The sequence below is a fragment of the Pieris rapae genome, chromosome 4, assembly GCF_905147795.1.
Source record: "Pieris rapae chromosome 4, ilPieRapa1.1, whole genome shotgun sequence".
Lineage (NCBI taxonomy): Eukaryota > Metazoa > Arthropoda > Insecta > Lepidoptera > Pieridae > Pieris > Pieris rapae.
In genome coordinates, this window is record NC_059512.1 from 3986178 (window position 1) to 4006123 (window position 19946).

The following is a 19946-nucleotide window of genomic DNA, read 5'->3' on the forward strand; positions in this document are numbered from 1 at the left end:
GATGGAAAAAGGATCATGAAACAGATTCAGAAATCTGAGGCCAAGACCTAAAGAGGTTGTTGCGCAACTGATTTATTTTTTAGATAAATATTATTGTCCAGTTAATTTTTACTCAAATATGCACGAACAACAAGAACCTTGTTTTTGAAAAGCACTACGAAATCGTCAATTAATAAGTGATTTGTGACTAAGAAACTGAATTCTTCCGACAAGAGCAAGATTTATGTACTTATGTATCACTTTTTTATCAGCATTTTCATCGTGAATCGTAAATTATAATATTTTCTATAGTTAAGTATTTCCGTAACCCAAGAACATCCCTAGCAAAGGGTTGTGGCTATTATCAACTAGTGTTTGTACAATAACGGTTTGTCGATTCAACTACGCTATCATTACGCCTATCGGAAATAAAGTACCACCTGTTCAGAGGTATCACTATCTTAACAGTGTTAGAGCGAAATCTATTAGAACCGTTACATTCCTATCGCAATACTAAATTGAGAGCATACATTATACACAATTGCTTACTGGAATTTATGCAAATTTTATTGACAATAAACCTGTCTAGATTCGCATAAAACTATATCAAATACATCAACGCTCTAATCCAAGAACTTCATGAATAATAATGGATTTATAGATATAAAGATAATATAAGATGGTAAAGAATAGTCTATATCACAGATATATATCATGTGTAATAAAGCGATGTGCTTATTAGATTTATTTCTTAAGGCCCAAGGTTTGATTCTTGGAAACACATCATTACGTTTTCGAAGGCAGGTCATATACTAGCGTAGAATTATATAAATATGCAGGAAGTGTGGACATGTATCCTGTATATTTAAGAAAAAATAGAAATGATACTTCAAATCACATGGTTAAGAATTTAACATAACCGAAAATAATATATAATAATGCGAATGTTTTGTTTAGTTTTAGTTACTAAGCTGAAATAAATCAATTAGGATTAATTTCAGAATATTAGCACTTTTTTTAAACTTATAATTAATTTTAAATTTATTTATTTTATTTATTGTGCTGTCATGTTTTGTTTTGCTTTGTATTGTATGTGTTTCATCAGATAAACTTTTTGTGGATATATCCAATGTATTTATTTTATGTTTCACTTTATTTTTTTACAGTATATAAATGTATCTGTTTAGTAGTTAGTAAAAAAATAATGATATAAAATATATTTTTCATCTAACACATGCCAGAAACTTAGTACAGCATTCGTTAGTATTTAGCAATCCATAATTTGTCGTGAATATGACACCCGTTATTCAAATTAGACAGTCAACGCAAATAAAATTGTTAAACTGTATTTTGTAAAAGGTCAATTTTGAGTGCTTAACCCTGAGTATGACACCTTTCGTAAGATTCGCATCGAATTCGTACTGCAATGTTAGAACAAAAAATAATAATCCAATTATCATACTTTTACCCAGAACGGACTCAAGTTCCATGTATAAAGTCAATATTTCATCCACATTGTTTAATATGTCAAAATTCATATCAATAGTCCCACGATTCTTGCCTAGAGTTCGATTGAACGACGTTTCAGAAAACAGCCGCACTATTGGTAAGCTAATATAAATGTAAACACCATATTTGTTTTGCTACTTTAAATGCTACAGATCCTAAATGGTGTATATTTAAAAGGAATTATTTTTCGTTATGTAAAACACTGTTTAAAAATACAAGACTGTAGATTTGTAACACATTAAACATTTAAACTTCTAATAAAAAACAGTGACTTCTTGATCTTTTCTTACACCATGCACATATGCGAAGTTCGTTGGTTTGCAGCAGTGGTTTGATGCCACTAGACCAACACTGTTGCGTCTCTTATTAAATACTTATAGTTAGAATTTCCCTATTATTTATTTCTATCTTGAACTGATATATGTGATGTGCTTAAATAAAACACTTGCACTTAAATTGTTTTATTAATGTTAATTTATATTAAAAATCAGTAGCGCTACAACCTTATTAGATCTGGGCCTAAGATTTCTGTATCTATTTCATGATTAGTAGGTGATCAGCCTCCTATGCCTAACATAGACTTTTTTTGGGTCTAAAGCAAGCCGGGTTACTCGTTATGTCTTACTTCACCGTTGGGATGTTAAATGTCCACACATAATGAAATTTCATTATGTATGGACCAACCAATGGAATTCCATTGGTGCACAGTCGTGAATCGAATCTACGACCTCAGGGTAAGAGTCACACGCTAAAGCCACTAGGCCACCGTTGCTCTTAATTTAGATAGTTGCGTACAAATGTCTGCGGTCAATGATCTTGACCTGTTAGTAAGTATGTAATTATAAATATGTATCTAAAATTGGTCAACTCGCACTTGACTTAAATATAAACTTTACTAGGGGAACGTCTTCTGCAAAATCCCATTATATTGTGAATTAATGGGAGTAGCATTAATCTCACATCACACCTGCATGGTCAAGAATTAAACGTCAGAACATACAAATATTAACTTAATAAACTTAAAAGATATTTAAAATAGCCCATAAAAATGCTATAGTAAACGTCGATGTTCAAAGAAATAAATTCCAGTTTATTTTAACTCGATTGCATCATTAACCTTGATCTTTCCTATTTTGAATGGTATTTCTATTTGCAACGTATTAAAACGATATCCAGATAAACATCTTAATTCCTATTATTCAAACACTTCTAATATCATTATAATAGATACTGTTTCATATCTATGAGATGAGAATACTTCTAAGAATATAAAGCTATAAGTATGAACGCATTTTTGAAGCGTAAAATATATAATTCAGCGTGTTGTAATTGTACTGTGTTCAAGCATAGCTCAGTCAATAGACCGTGTATTAGATAACATACTCATTGATGGCACCGACTTCAATAAAATATCCTTTTACGATCTGAATACTCCATAAATAAATAAGTTATCGTTTAATACATTCCAGGCTTTTGAAAAAAAAAATATAGGGCCAATATATAAATTTGTTATCGTTTATGTTTTGTTTTTGTGTTATCGAAATATAATACATGTTGACGTCAAGTTATTGTTATTTCTATAAAAATTTGATTTCAGTTAATTAAAATATTTTCAATGGTTTATAAGTAACTTATTTAAATTAGGGCTAATTCCTGGTGCGTATTAAGTAAATTGTAAGTGCTGTTTGAAGTGTACTACTTACATGTGAATGCATTACTACCTAACTTAAAAAAATATTCTTATTTTTAACTTTTAATTTAATTTACATTTTATATTAATTTTACTATACACCTTTATACAGGATTGCATTACGTACACTGCTAACTTTTATAATTATTTTTTTAATAAGTGTTTATTACACTCCTTTTCTTTCTTCTTTGCGACTGCGAAAGTAGCTGATGTGGTCTCTGGCAGAATTACCAATGCTGTGAAACATTCTGCTCCTCAGAAAAATGCTGAGCCAGGGTCAATTACAGTCACAGCACACTGGCAACATATTTGAAACGAACCGAATGGGAAAAGGGAATTTTTTAAATATTTTTCTATTCTCTTTGATATATTTCATTTTATTTTTTTCTTTGATTATTGTTATTTTGTGTGGTTATGTGTGTGTGTTTTTGTTATGTCTATTGCTGAATAGAGCCTCTAATGATGATAAGTGATAAAACTGCCAATAGTCAAATAGTTTCGGAAATACTTCAGTGGATATCTATAATGTCTTAGAAAGCTATCGTAAAAGACTTAAACGCGCATTCGGTTGCGAAATAATTGCAACAAATAGCTACAAAGCTAGCTCATGATTTGTATTAAACGTTTTACAACTATGTACTGTTAGGCATCTCTTTCTTCATTCATTAAATTGCTTTGAACCTCGAAGTTATTTAATATTTTGTCCTTGTTACTCTTATCACTGTATACAATGTTGCAAAACTGGGAAAATAGAAATCATTAACTGGGTATCTTATGTAAACTGATAATTAATATGTATAATAAAATCTATAACGATTTAGTTTTGATAGCAAAATAACATCTTTAATAGCTTTTTAACCTTTGTAAGGAATATAGTTTGAAACATGTTGTAGTATTTTTAGTTTATTGAAATTGACGATAATATTTTGCCTTAATATTTCCCCCACCATAAAAATTTGTTTTCATAAGAAATAGATAAAGAAATTTAGTCATTTAATGTTAAGTCAAATGTTCAATACTATAGTTTTTTGAGTCTCTTTGAGAATTGAGTTTTAGTTTCGCGATTTTATATTTTTTGTAAGTGTACCTGTAAAATTTTGTAGTATAAAAATTGAGTTAATAAGCGTCTCCAACGATTTAGTAAACGTTAAAGCGTAGGCGCGGCGCCTACGGCAAATATCATCTTGAGCAAATTATAATTTCCAAGTACCTATCAATTTATGAGAAAGCTCTAGTATGAAAGAGTAATGCGTTCAGTATCGACATTTTAAAAGCTTTACTATGTTATGCATATAAATCTAAACAATCTTTTTGTTTGCCCTTTTGCCTAATGGGCCTTTCTTTACATGTATTCAGAAATATCTTCTATCCACTACCGTACATAAGTATACAACATTAGATTATTATAATAATATCATAAATAAGATAATGTTATATCCATGAAATAAAAAAAATATGCTTCTAATTTGTATATTTTAATTATATTTAAAGCTTAATCGAATATACTTTAATTATTTTAACAACGTTTTTGTTTTAATTATTATTAAATATAACATACAGGCAATTATATAGCAAAATAGCTGTTTTAAAGATTAAAGTATAGTTCTGTAACAGTTTTTTTATTTTCCCATAATTTTATTACAAAATGGCAACTTGTATAGATAATAATCTATGGCTCTGCTCCATATACCCTTAACTTGTTTTTTTCCACAGCCTTTATAACTAATCGTTGAATCCCTTGACCGCCTACAATGCATAAACAACTTGCCAATAAATAAAGATAATTCTTTATGAATAAAAAACATTGTTTAAGTGCAACGATGCAAAGAACTTAAATTTACTCTTATAGAGAGAATAACAAAACTTGTACAATATAATAAAAACACCCTTCTTGTTATAAATTTACAAGTTTGGAATAAAAAATATTTGCATTATATTATAAAACAAATTAAATTAGAAGTAATTTAATTGTTAGAAGTCTTAATTATTAAATTTTAATTATTCGTTTTGCATGTATGACTAATTATTAAACAATCCTTTGTTTATAATAAAATTAGTAGCCGCCTCGTATCTATCCTATCTACCTATCGTAAATTTGAGACACAAAAAATGACACACAAAAATAAAAATATTGTCAATTAAATGAACAGTGTAAGTCATGATTGTAGAAACATTATAATTACACCTTAATTTTTTTTTAAAGGTGTACAATTTTTACACCTCTATATCGTGCTTTTAAATTCCTATAGACCCAGTCGGTTAAAACTTATTACCTTGGAGCACCATGAATATTACTAGTCTATAAATCACAGAAAAAAGTCACAAATAACGCATGCGCATCGAGTCGTTCCATTAGCCTATCGTCATATCTGTCGATTGTCAATGGGTTGACATGACACCCGCGGCATACCATTTTCAGACAAAACAGTACGAGTAATATCACACGAGGTGAGCTTAATTTATGAAATCACAATGAAAAAACATTTTTTTATTCACTACGTTATTAATAAATGACCACAAAGAGAAATATACTTTTAAATGCACGCACAAATATTTGACAAAATATGTCAACTATTACTTATATTATTGAATATTTTTAAAATGTAAACAACACTATTATGGATATATCTATTCGATTCAAGACCGATATTTAAATACCTTCTTTAATTAGAAGGGAAAGTTTACCGTATCGAGCAGATGAACATAAACTATTTGACAGTTACGAAACCCATGATTATTTACTATTTGCATTGTTTTCGTATATAATAGTTATACTCCTATTGGGGACGGAGACAAATAAAAATCCATGAACAAGCCTGACTTCATTTTATATATTAAGATAAGGTGAATTAATTTCAAAGCTAAGTTTTAATTAATAATATGATAAAAAAGTGCGAGATATGTCCAGTCGGGCATTAATGTAACTTATGTATAAAAAATTAATATTACTCATATGTATAACGCTTCAATATTACAGGCAAGTATTAGTAGTATTCTGCGAATGTGAAAGTCCTTCCCTACTTTGGCGCATTTCTTGCAGTGTGATTTAAATGCGCCACATGCAATAGCTTTCAGCTTACTAAATTGAATATCTCAAGAGATTTACTATATTCAGAATATGTTAATGCATATTATAATCCTGAATGGCTTTTATATGTAATTATGTATAGCGCCACGATAATATTCCGTATTTTTAATTCATAAATATTTCAAACTTTTATAAATAATCTATGGTTCTGCTCCAGCAGATAAGCATTAGCTCCTATAGAGTTATGTGTGGACCCTGAACATTTCGTGAATTGGCCAAAACCATATCGTTCCAATTCCTACGTTTAATATTGTTGCAGTTGTTAATAAATGTTTGATGATAGAGTTTAACTTTTTTTTTTAAATTGTTTAGACACATTATATTTATTTATAATTTGAGATAACCGTATGATTTACAGTGTTCTTACAACTCACTTTTTCAATTAGAAATCCTTAAAAATACTAAATAATTTAAGCGATAAATTATAAACTATGCAAGAAACTAACCTCGTGAGTAGTATCACCAGTATGTATTTTCTCTTCTGTCTCCCTCACTCTGTCTGTGATATTTCTGGTGAGGACTTTCCGTTCGTGAGTTTCCCGAACTTTTCCGTCTGGATTCGCAACCACTTGCGAAGACACCAAGACTTTTGCATCCTTTGGTACCACTGCATTCTCAAGCCCATCCAGTGCTAAAAAAACAATTTTATCTTATTTAGATTATATCAAAGCTTATTCGGTAAAGAAATAATAAATAATGGCGCTATTTATTGCTTTACCTATGTTTAATTTCATAGGAAAATCTTTTATACTTACTAATAATACTTTTATGTTGAATATTGAGCATGCGTTGTTTTTTTTAAATTGATCTAAAGACCTCTTTTCTAATATTTTAATAAGATGCCATAACCTTTTTATCTCTGGGCCTCAGATTTATTTGTATACGTTATACGTACTTTTATTTTTTAAACAAATTAACATTTAACTAATTACCATCGTAAACTCCTCCCGTTACTTTATGATCTTCAGCCGGTTCTCGATTTTGCTGGTCTTCAGGTACCCTATGCTGTAATTACATATTCATTATGAAGTTAGTTCTGAAGATAATTAATAAGGAACTCACTCAAACTACTAAACTGATTTTACAAATTATTTCTCCAGTATAATTAAAGTTAGGGTTGCCTAGAAAAGATCGCTTGTTGGCGATATTGTCACCCGTTGCATCCCTGATAATTTTTTTATGTATCCTGTTACTTGCTTTTTTATTAATATAAAAAAGTGTAAATAAATACAATAAATGAAATCCTTAATTAGACATGTAATTGTGATCAATCAAAGCTCCTCACAAGAAAACCATCTATTAAATAATTGGCTCACAGTTAACAATAAATAAATAGAATTGTTGATGTTGTTTTAGTTTGTTTGCATAAAGGAAACTTATAATTTATTATTATTTTATCGATGTGATAATTAATTAATCATGAGTTCACTTGCACTTCCCAGGTCTATAATTGCGACAATGTTTTTATTGCGCGACATAATAGTAAATAAGGAATTTCTTTAAAGGAATACAATTTCAACCTCAGTTTGTTGAAAGTTGGTAGTATGCGTATCCTCGTTGACAGAAGTAGAAATCTTTGGTCCAGAGTCGCGGAGGATGCGGCCATCTTCCAACACCAATTCCCTCTTCACTCTCGTAGCGATTTGACGTGTAGTAGTCACTTCGCTCGTCTTGCGTGTCACCCATTCCTCTGTTGTATACAAATATAAATGTAAGAAACACAGAGGTCACATATATTTTTATAAATGTTATTGATTCATTTTTCTTATTGGCTAGAATATTTTTACATGGTATGTGTGCCCAAACAGGCAGGTTTTTGGAACCATTTGTTTAGTGCAGCCCATGGAGTGTCCATTGCAAGAAGGCTCGCTTGTGGTCGCAAATCGTAAGAATATAATCATTGATTGTATTATATACTGGGGTAAGATTATCGAGGGTAAAAACTAAATATTGATCAGCTTGATTATGATTGGACACCGTTAACCAACAATGAATTTATAGAATTATTACAACTTTAATGTTTTATTTTAACCATTTTTCTTGTAGAAACTCTTAAAAAATGAAGTTAAATATATTTTTATTGTCTTTATAAATAAATACTTGCCTTCTTTGGTTGTAGCAATCGTTTCACCTGGCTCTGCCTGTAATGATAAAAACTATAATAAGTATTAAGTCCCACAAAAGTCACTAATAATCTATGTATAGACGACAAGATCTTAACTACTTCGATAATTATAAATTATTACGTTTAAAAGTATATTCCTCATAGGAAACAATTTGAAACAGAAATTTCGATAGTAAAATGTTGGTTACATACAAGTGGCACAAGATATATATTGCCTCAGTTTTAGTTTTTGGGTTTTAATATTTTATAGTTAATAAATTATTTTCTTATAAACTACCGCCATCTCTTACCAAGTTTCCGAAACTATATTCGTCAGAATTCGCTGACGCCGTCTTATAACGTAATAATACACGTGGCCGCCGCTTGATGGCGCCATGCTCACTCAACGAGAAAACTGTCACCATTAAAATACATACAACTACACTTCAGCTTACGTTATTTACAGACACCACTTTTAACACATCAAACTAAATCTATTTTCATAGATAAGCTGATCTTAAATACACCAATTTTACACAATATTAATGTATTATGCATAATAATTTTATTATATAACTAAAGACAATTATAGTAATAACAAACAACAATTACGTATACCGTCTGTTCAAATCGTTTGCTTATAATTGACTGAACACAAAAGGCTTTGCTGTAATGCAATTAATGGATCGTATGGATTAACATTTTCTTTTGGCACCTCTATAATATTTATTAGGGCTGGCTATATTTTGTCAAAGAAAACAAATAGTATTGGTGCGCGGGTTCTAACTTAAACGGGAGAAATGTAAATATAGATTCTAAAATTTCATTTTAATTTTTATAATTCTCAAAACCAGAAAATAGTTTTTGCTCAGAAAGAGACTTTATTTTGTAAGTTAAATTAACCTAAATCATTATAAATATTTGACTACGAAGAATCTTATTATACAAAGTATGGCAAACTAAGAACCAAAATTAAATTTTTAAGCGCCAAATATACCCAAACAAAATATCTCACTTCAGTTCTACACGCATTGTAAGTTGAAACTAAACTGTAAATCAATTACTTTAAGTATATAATATTTAAATAAATTATAATAATAAAATTGTTATTACCTAGCTCGCATACAACGGATTCAATATAATATATATAATTGTTACGTGAGATAGATATAGAAAGCGCACAGTATTGCCGTTTCTTTCTTTCGAATCTTAATTTTTTTTCTAAATTATACTAAAATCTTTCGAAGCTGATATGAAAACATATAAACAACCCTAAATGCAAGAGGCGCATGAGTATTCCACTAGTTACGTGGCCACTTCCGGTGTGTCGCACGCGCATGACATGTGCGATTCATATCAAAAAGCTATCAATTTTATAACTTCACATACCATAAATCGTAAACTAATTAATTTAACAGCCTTTACCACTTCATTTAAGGCATCGGCTCTATTTAGAACGTGAGGAAAATTTAAACATAATCCAGGAAAGGAGAAGAAGAAAATTTATTTGTATAATTGTATTAAGCAACATTTGGTATTGCTAAAGGGCTCGAAGCGCGTTGCCATCCTTTTAAAAATTGGGACGCTCTTTTCTTCAAAGAACTGAGGTCCACTTGGTTTGAATATACTTCAGTCGGCAACTTATACCAGATTGTGTTGGTCCTCGGAAAAAACTTACTTAAAAAACGTTCAGTTGTGGAACGATGGACTTCGCGGTGATACGGGTGGAATTTCGTGATTTGGTAGTGAAAATGCGGTAGAAGATGTAGAGAGACCCACATCTCTACGCAAATAAAAATACTAATAATTGTAAAATATACATTGTTAAATAAAAATAAGGTAATTAGAATTTAGTTGATTATCTTATTATATACCTATTGATATATAATGGTAAAACTAAACTGAAAATAGAAAATATACAACATACTTTATAAATATTTCTAATTAAAAATTGTTAAGAATGTGGTTTCTCTCGGCGAATTTCAACTCGATAGTTCAGTGAAGCAAAACAAAAGAAAAGAAAACGGAATGCGATAAACAGAATTGAAAAAATGACATTTAGAAAATATCACAATTATTTTATGAATGTGATTATCTATTAATTTTTAGAGTATGTTTCTAACTATCTAAGTTTACAACACGCTCGACGTGGTTTATGGATGTGCTAAGCGTGTCTTCCGTATGTCAACTTATCTCGAAGCTTAAGCAAACACGCCTGAATCTGAATCCCTATATAATCAAAAACACTTAATCACCTGAGAAAAAGTAATTATTTTATACAAAATTCTTATAATAATAATAATTTATTTATTGCAAGAATATGGTACAAAATGTTGTACAATCAAAAGGTTGTACAATCGTAAGTCGTTCGCATATTCTGCCACACACAGTGTCACGCAAATTTACCTTAATTTACATTTTACATGATTAGTTACTTTATTAAATTTGTATCAATTACAATGTCCCAAGCAAAGTATCATTTATTGAATAGTACATTTTTCCAAAAGTAATGTACTGAGTCGCTTTTTAAAGACTCTAGTCGGAAGATCTTTTAATTATTTCGGTAATTTATAGTAAATTTTAATTGCCATGCAAAATGTGTTTTTCCGAAACAGTTCTAAATTCATTTTTGGCACAGCCAATTTCTCCCCATGTCTTCTTCTTATATCGACTTCTACATTCGCCATTTTACATTCATCAATTGATAACTTGTGAAACGTGGAGGACTGAACTATTTTATCCTGCTGGTGTCTAAGGAAATTTTGTACAAGCTATTATATTTTAACTTCGGTATTTGATCTATATTGTGCGCTTAATTATAATGTTAATAATCGTGAGATAAGGTGTGAGCACGTGTCAAATTGGCCGCGCCCTTGTGCAATGACCAGTGCAGCATGACGCAAGGCCGCCCGTGGGCATTGTGATGCGCTCATGACAAATTGTGCTCATGCCCAATTGGGTCACGGCTATGGTTATTGTATTATATTGATTTATAATTTAATTTAAAATAGTTTAATTTATGTTTGTCCATTGCATTTAACCCCGATTTTTGAAGTTACATGTTTCGCCAGAAAATCCAGAACCTATTTGCTAAACTCATTGACTAAGCCGTGTGTTCGACAACTGAGCCATTTTTTGAAATCTGTTTTTAAAAAATGTTGTTTACAAAGTCCTAGTGTGATTGCATCTTCATTATTAATACTGCACCATGAGTGTATCATTTACTAATATATAGACATATATAGTTTGAATATTACTCATTTAATTAGCAAGGGTCTGATACAAAGAGGCTTTAGACCTTGCATTCAACCCCGATTTGCTTCTGGCTATCTACCTATCTCCATTGCCCATCAATATCGAATGGCTTACTTTAGAACAATAGCATCATACTACCGCTAAATCAGGCTGAAACAGCAAAATCATTCAGCGAATTTTAGGTCTTATTATTAACAGTGTAACGGTAAATATCGTATAATGTTTATATCATAACTCAGTACGTGGGTGTATTATTTAGTCGCTAAAATGGTGTATCACCTTGTAGGTCGAATACAATGGACTGTATCAAGTAAATATCTTGTTCTAGTAGATTTAATGAACCCTGCATGTTAATAAATCATATGCATGTTATGATAATCATATTACCTTAAAGTATTATGATGGTGACAGCTTTTTAAGGCTGTATGTGTGTGTGCAGGCTCTTTTATTATTCAAAGATAGGGTTTCTATTTTATTCCTTACAAGAGTAACCCTCTCATTATTTTTATATTAAGGAATTTCGCTGTTAAACAGCACGTTCCTACCACGCAATATGTATGACATATCATGTCACACCTTGGGCTCGAAACCAAATCGTCTTTGGAACAAAATTACTTCAAAATACATATTAGTTGTATGCCAGTACTATAAAAACAATATTCACAAGAATGTATTATTTATAATGTCCCTTAGCTGTCCGCCCAGTTCTTAAGATATTGCATTAGTCTCATTTGCAAAACCATTTACAAAAAGGTCACTCCAAATATAGCGAGTAGATTACCAAAATGACTAGGAGCCTATATTTATGACGGAGGTCAACTGTATCTAAAAATCTGACATTTCAAAACAATATTCTTCTAATAGCACTCATTTTGAAAAGAATTTAAAGCGACTTGATAAATCTATTTCTTGTATTACAAAACAATTGATCTTGTTAATAATATATTTTGACGTATGGTTCTTAGTACACATAGCTAAATATATCTGCTACTATTCTTTAAAAAAACTTGTAAGTAAGTTACTACAGCTTCTCAAATGTATCTTTGTGATATTTAAGAAATGAAAACAGCTGCATCTAATTTTTACTACAATGTTTCTAGAAACATATACTTACTATTAAGGAAACATGTGTGCAATTAAAGTATTAATTTTAATGCATTAGGAAACTATAAACATTAATATTCATTAACTATTTATCAGTTGTAACAGGAAAAAAATAATTTTCAAAGTTACGACAATTCCTGCCATTAATCGCAAAAATGCGTACAATTTTTTATATCAAATCAAATACTTAATTTGTCTAATATTAAATTATAACAACACATATTTATAATTCTCTAGTATAAATGATAGAGGACTGAAATTATTTTAACTATGAAATTCTTATAAAAGTAATATAAGCCAGCCATAGATAAATAGTACCGGTGACCTGTAGCTGGCACTTTCCTGGCTCAACGAATAAGTATCGCAATGCAGCGAGGAATTGCTGCCAGCGTTAAAGGTACACTGTACTGTATTAATTTTAAATAAAATAATTTGCTTTTAGCTAGCCAATAAATGAGTTGAATGTGACACTGTGAAACGGTTAAATTAAAAAAAAATCTCTGATATGAATCGTAGTTTCTTTGTCATGTTTTAAGATTGTGGGTTGGGTTTACAATTACCTTGAATTTGATTATACTGAGTATGTACGAATCTAAGCGTCCAAAAAACGAATTATTATCGTGTTCGGTTAGGTAAGGTTAGCACATTAATATTTTATTTTAAATAACTGTCCAAAAAACGAAATTTTATCTAGTTTGGTTAGGTTAGGTTAGATATTGAATTGTAAACTTTAACCCATGTTGTTTGAAGGTATGACTTAAGGATTAAGTCTTGAATAAGCTAACACTGCTAAACAATATATACTACAAAATCTCCCGGAAAATCATTATCTAATTGCCTCACAATAGAATTTCTAGTAAACATTTTACGCTTGCTGTTAACCACTGACGATTTAATATGCAAAATGATTGCATAACGCTAGGAAGCTGTTTACTTAGATGTTACAAGACTTTTGTAAGACAAGATAATAGATTATATATACTACATTTATATATAGGTAACAGAAAAGGAATACTTTTCATTAATAGAATCCCAGAGGGTCTTTTATCTCCGCCTCTTAAACATTTTAGAAATGTACTAAAGAAAAGCTGTGTAAAAGGCTTACTATAAAGTTAACAAATATCTATTTGATAAAAAGGCATGGGACTTGTGCTAGACAGGCTACTTCTATTTAATTTGCGATATTTTGTTTTATAATAAGTGCAGTTTGATGATTTGCTATTTTAAAAGCGTACCGAGAGTTTTTTACACCTGATTTTTCTTTCGGCCTACACCCTCTGTCTTCTTTGCAGATGAGTCGGAATGTATATATCGATTCTAATTTAAAGACGTGGAATAAGTGATACCTGTATCTTATATTCCAAAGTAAAAAATTTTTTTCAATAGATTTTTACAATTATTATTGATATCCAATTTGTTTCCACACTAAAGGTTCAAGGTTTACTTTAAGTTTATAAATGCGAGTGGTGTAAGAACAACAAGTATATATAATTATATTTTAATATCTATGGGAGGTTATCCACTTTTTAAAACGTAATTAGATGTCCACATATTAAGAATTAGTAATTGATTTCATCATTGAATTAACCCAATAAAAAAGAACTTAACCCACTTCGTCAGTTACCTAAACTTGCATCATCATTAATTGATCACTTTACTTGACATTCCACAGTAAATTACTAACAATTAATGAGGTTCTACTTGAATAAACATTGCTAAAACACTTGACACAAAAATAGTAATTTCAGTTTTTTAAGCAAATCGAATACATGTTAGCAAGGACTAATGTAGGAGGTTTTTCGCTTACATATTACGATATGACATTAAAAACTGTATATGACTAGGTTGAAATATGGAAAATTATTTGTTGCATGCATACATAGTGCGGTTACAACTTCAAAACAAGTATATTGTTTTATTGTATGTAGACCGATTTTTAATTTAATAAATATTTCAGCTATTGATTTTATAAGTATATTGCTAACAATACTATCAATGTTTAAACAAAAAGTATTCGATATATATTACATAATTTATGTTTATCCTAGGAGCTTACTCTTATTACTTTATCCTTATTATGTGAGGTAGTAACAAACTATTATCAAAAAAAGAATGAATAGTAGAATTGAAACAAACTTCACTTTGGCCTCAGATTTCTAAATCTGTTTTTGAATACTTTTTTTTGTTTTCTGTATAGGGAAGTTAGTAATCAGTGTTCTGTGACTGACACACAGTCGCGTCGTGCGTAAAGCTATGTTTTCCTAAACAATAACAATGAATCTACTCACGTCGAAATGTTTGAGAGTCAACTGTAAAGCCTCTAAGATAACACGGCTCAAAAACCCAAAATTATTTATATAAATTGGTTTAGGATACCGCCTGTTTATGTTCCTTTTTTTTCTTTTAAAGGTATTAAAAACACTACAGTACATATTACATAGCCGTATTCTTCAATAGCGTATATAACATCTCATAGAAATGGAGAGTAACTGGCCCACTGACCGCCTGACCCTTTACTGAAGGTTTTTGTGACAAGTCATTATTCTCTAGTTATCCAATAACGATTGGAACCTGTTTTTGGATATTGATCATACAGTTTTTGTGTAATGTCAAATGTATTTTTATATAACAAAACACTTCTCAATTTCTAGCTTACCGATATTTGCAAATGAATTTTTCTCAGCTAAATTAAGTATTCTGAAAATGTGGTATTAAATAAAACCGGAAAAAAAATAATAAAACATACGTAATGCAATTCATGTCAAAGTATTCGTGTAAGGCTCTTACTTAGTATGTTTTTATTTTAAATTAATTGTTTGAGTTATAATTGTTCATAGAATAATCATAATATACTACATATTATCTGTGGTTTGATTTAGACACAATATATAATAACTGCACTAAAAATGGAAGTCATACGACATTAGCAATAACGATACATACGTTCATACGTTCTTGAATGACAAAGAATTAATTTTCCTTGGATTATTTGGGTCTCAAATAACTCTTATATGACCTCAGACCAAACATCGGAACAATATAGCGTGACGAAAATCGATCGCTTTGTTTTACGACTAATTAATCACGCACAGTATGAACAATTTTCTAGTTTTATTAATACACTATACGTTTTGTGTGCTTATGCAAATATGTCATGTTGTATTCTATTAAAAGTAATTAAGTCGGCGGAATGATTGTTTAATTGATTGTCGTGATCATATATATATAATAAAATCAGCGTGGTGATGTTTTTCATTGATAACTTTGTAACGCTGTTTAAAAATAACAAACTAATATGAAAACGAGACGAATGAAAATTTAATTGAAATAGTGTAGCGAAGAAGTAAAACTTGTGTTTTTGTGCAATAAATATAATATGTAATGAACACTGAAAAAGTGTGCAATTCCTGTGTTTCGGAACAAAGACAGGTTAGACTAATACGGATACCTTGCCTCACAATATTTCACGAAAACGCACAAAAAACTCACTTCAAAATTATAAATTGAGGACGTAACTATTAACAAATATAGTTAACAAAAAGGTATATGTCAAAATATACAGTAGTCCGACATAAATTCAAAAATTATGAATTTCGAATACTTTGATATTGTTAGTTGAACCCCGGTTATACGCCAAAGATTGTTTCATGTGAAGACATTGTTTTTTGTAAATTAAAACCATCAGCGTCGTGGATCAGGCAATTAAGGTTCCTATGTGTCTATAGAAGAAAATATTTACTTACAAGGGACTGTGTAGCATTGGTAAATATTTACTAATAAGTTCAATGATTTGTCAAAAAAGATAAGGATACACGTTGTTTAAGTTCGATTCATTTATTTTTTGCGATGGATGAGTATAATGTTTCTGAAAAATGCTTCTGTTATAATAATGTAATTTTAGAATGGGTACCGTCATTTGTAGATTTGTTCTTATTATCAATCAATCAAATGTTACCGGATATTAAAAACTGGCCTAGAGGCCAGTATTGTATTGCTGCTTCTGTTAATTTTTCATTGAAGTGTCAAAAAGCAATTGCTAATATTGTGTGAATATTAATTTTAATTCAAATAACGTAAGAAAATTCTAAATAACTACTTCATTATGTAATATAAGTATAGTAAATGATGATCGGATTCATCTAGTGCGCATAATGCACTATTTTAGTCTGTTAACAATTTTTTTTATTTTATAGACCATACTTAACCCTTGCAAAAATCAAATCTGCAAATACATTTAGGCTATTTATAAATGTCAATGATGTCGCGGGGTTATAATATGCATGTTGACATGATTAAATAGCTTCAAAGACGATGTGTTTTTGTGATTGACCCGTGTAATTGGGTAAAGAAGGCACCTTGAAGGTGCGGAGAGCGTGTCCCTGAATCTCTGATACGTGATACGAATTAGTCAAGCATAAGCCTCTTGTTTCAAACTATATTATGAAGCAGCGTTTAACTGATACGTCTTAATTACACTGTAAAAATAAAATACTGACCGTCCATAGTTTTGCGAGTGTTTACTTGTAAGTGATACTTAGGTAGTTGAATCTAGGTGGACCGGCCGGACTACCTGGGACTGTATCTGTCTACATTTATGAAGTGATTTTTTTATGTGCTTATGTTTTGTCCACAGATTTCTTCTTGACATCTAAAAATAATTCTGTCATCTGTGACTGTTACGCAATAAGTATAAACAGAAGTTAATTGACGTTAATTACATACGGTACCCTAAAGAAGATCGCTAACGTTGCAACACGTGTATGGCTAACGTGCGGGCTTCAGGGAATCGTTTTGCTGCCTCATCATTTACCGCATTTTTCCATTTTAAATTTAATAAAATATATTTGCATTATATTCGTGTCTTGCATCGACTACGGATCTATTCTATGTAATTTAATTATAAGTTTAATTAATAAATAGTTACATAATTATTGGTTTTTTTTGAGAGTCCGGGCTGTCGATATCGTAATTGGCGCAGTCGGTAGGATAGTTTCGGGGTTACGACGATCGCTATAAAGAAGATTTCCGGGTCTAGTTTCGACACCGCGCGCGGTCGTTCTAGCTATCGCTATCAAGCGTTCACCGAAGCATCAAAAATCATAAGGAAGCAGCCGGGGCGTACTCAAACTTCAGTGCAACTCAAAAGAAACCAGGGAAGTCGACGAGTTATGTGAGTACATTGAATTATTTTTCCATTCGTGTTGCTCTCTCCTCGTTGCGATTTTCCGCCCTATGAAAAATAGTCCTGTTTCCTCCAGGTATAAAACTCGTAGGGTTAGTTTAGTAGACTTGAATCGTCAATTAAGTGAAGACTTGAATCGTCAATTAAGTGAAGACTCGAATTGTCAATTAAGCGAAGGCTCGAATCGTCCTTCAGTAGGTTTAAATTTTTTTTCTGAGAGCTCGCATTGGCCTCATAGTTTAAGCAGTAATTTGAATTTAAATTTTAGTAGTTTAAAGTATAAAATGGATCCTGATACAGTTTATAAGGCTCTCCGCCCAGTTCCTGAATTCGATGGGAACCCACATATACTTCCTAGGTTTATAAGAATATGCGATCAAATTGTTATTCAATGTGTAAAGGACGAGATAGGATATGAATTATCTAATTTATGTGTGATCAATGGCATACTAAATAAGATTACAGGTTCAGCCGCTCGTACTATAAATTCCAATGGCATACCTGAAAATTGGTTAGGAATTAGGAATACATTAATTAATAATTTTTCTGACCAAAGGGACGAGACCGCTCTTTATAATGACTTAGCATTAGCGACACAATGTAATGAGACTCCACAGGAATTTTATGACAAATGCCAAAACCTTTTCAGTACTATAATGTCTTATGTATCGTTGCACGAGACATTAGACACAACTGTAGAAGCTAAAAGAGTTTTATATCGCAAATTAACATTACAAGCATTTGTAAGAGGCTTAAAAGATCCTCTCGGGTCCCGAATAAGATGTATGAGACCTGAAACGATTGAAAAGGCGTTGGAATTTGTCCAAGATGAGCTTAACGTTATGTATTTACAACAGCGTAATAATTTAGCAACAGATCCTAAAAAACCATTGTCATCATCATCACCACAGAACACACACCAGCAACTCACACACACACAGCCTAAATTTCCTCCGATTATTAACAACTTTAATCCTTCTAAATTTTTACCTGGGCCTAGCTGGCAAAAACCTAATTTTAATCCTAATTTTAATAGTCGTCAGCACATGCCTATGTATCCAACGCGAACTCAGCAAATTTTCCGAGCACCTTTGCCTAACTATAATAGTGGTTTCAGGATACCTAATAGGAATCCTATACATAATAATTCTGGTCCTAAACCTATGAGTGGGGTAAGTCATTTCGTGACAAAACCCTTACCACCCAAAATTCCTGGACATGATTGGCAGAAATTTGGCAATCCGCCTCCATCAAATTACTTTAAGTCTAAAGAACTTAATTTTAATGAATTTTATGATTATGATGATTATGAGTATGGCAATGACTATGTTGACTACAATTATTATAACATCGACTATGACTTAAGTGACTATTACGGACAATATGGTAATTATGACTATGATGACAATCAATACTATGAACAACAGGAATTACCACCAATAGAGGATATTCGCTATGATAGTAATAGGCCTAGTACTAGTAAAGCTAGTAAAGATATTCAATCGAAATATCCAAATGGTAGGAAGAGTCAGGATTTTCACAAGAGCAATCAGAAATCCGCACCAGAATAGAATTAAATTTACAATCAAAGAAAGAATTGCCTTATATTAAAATTAATAATCCACCTTTAAAACTTCTCATAGATACAGGCGCAAACCAATCATTTATAAGCCCTGAAGCAGTGGATAAATATTTCAGTAATATTCCGAAAATGTATGATCCTTTTGAAGTAACTAACTCTAGAGTAACAAGCATTCATGAACATTCGATATCAGTTCCTAGTTTTCCTGAATTTAATGATGTTAAAAATATAAAATTATTTATATATAAATTTCATAATTATTTTGATGGTTTAATTGGATTGGATTTGTTAGAAAACTGTAGAATTGATTTTAGAGATGATATATTAATAACAGAAAATGCGAAAATTCCTTTATTGCGATATCAATGTAAAAGATATACAGATCAAATAATACCAGCCAGAACATCTCGTTTAATTAGTATACCGATACATCATAACGATGGTGACGTATTC

General features: G+C 30.8%; 1 protein-coding gene across 2 annotated transcripts in view; it reads right to left on the bottom strand.

The window, feature by feature from the left end:
- The window catches only part of LOC111003427 (serine/arginine repetitive matrix protein 1), an 88816-nt gene that overhangs the window by 50491 nt on the left and 18379 nt on the right, over positions 1-19946 (bottom strand). Inside the window, exons 1-5 of one of the 2 annotated variants that reach the window (XM_022273937.2) lie at positions 8682-8867; positions 8371-8407; positions 7787-7956; positions 7199-7271; positions 6713-6897 (exon numbers count right to left, since the gene is read on the bottom strand). In XM_022273937.2, coding sequence (XP_022129629.2) covers positions 6713-6897; positions 7199-7271; positions 7787-7956; positions 8371-8407; positions 8682-8795 — 579 coding nt within the window. In that variant the 5' untranslated portion in view covers positions 8796-8867. Of the gene's footprint in view, positions 1-6712; positions 6898-7198; positions 7272-7786; positions 7957-8370; positions 8408-8681; positions 8868-19946 lie in introns of those variants that run through there. The other variant, XM_022273938.2, reaches the window with a different exon arrangement.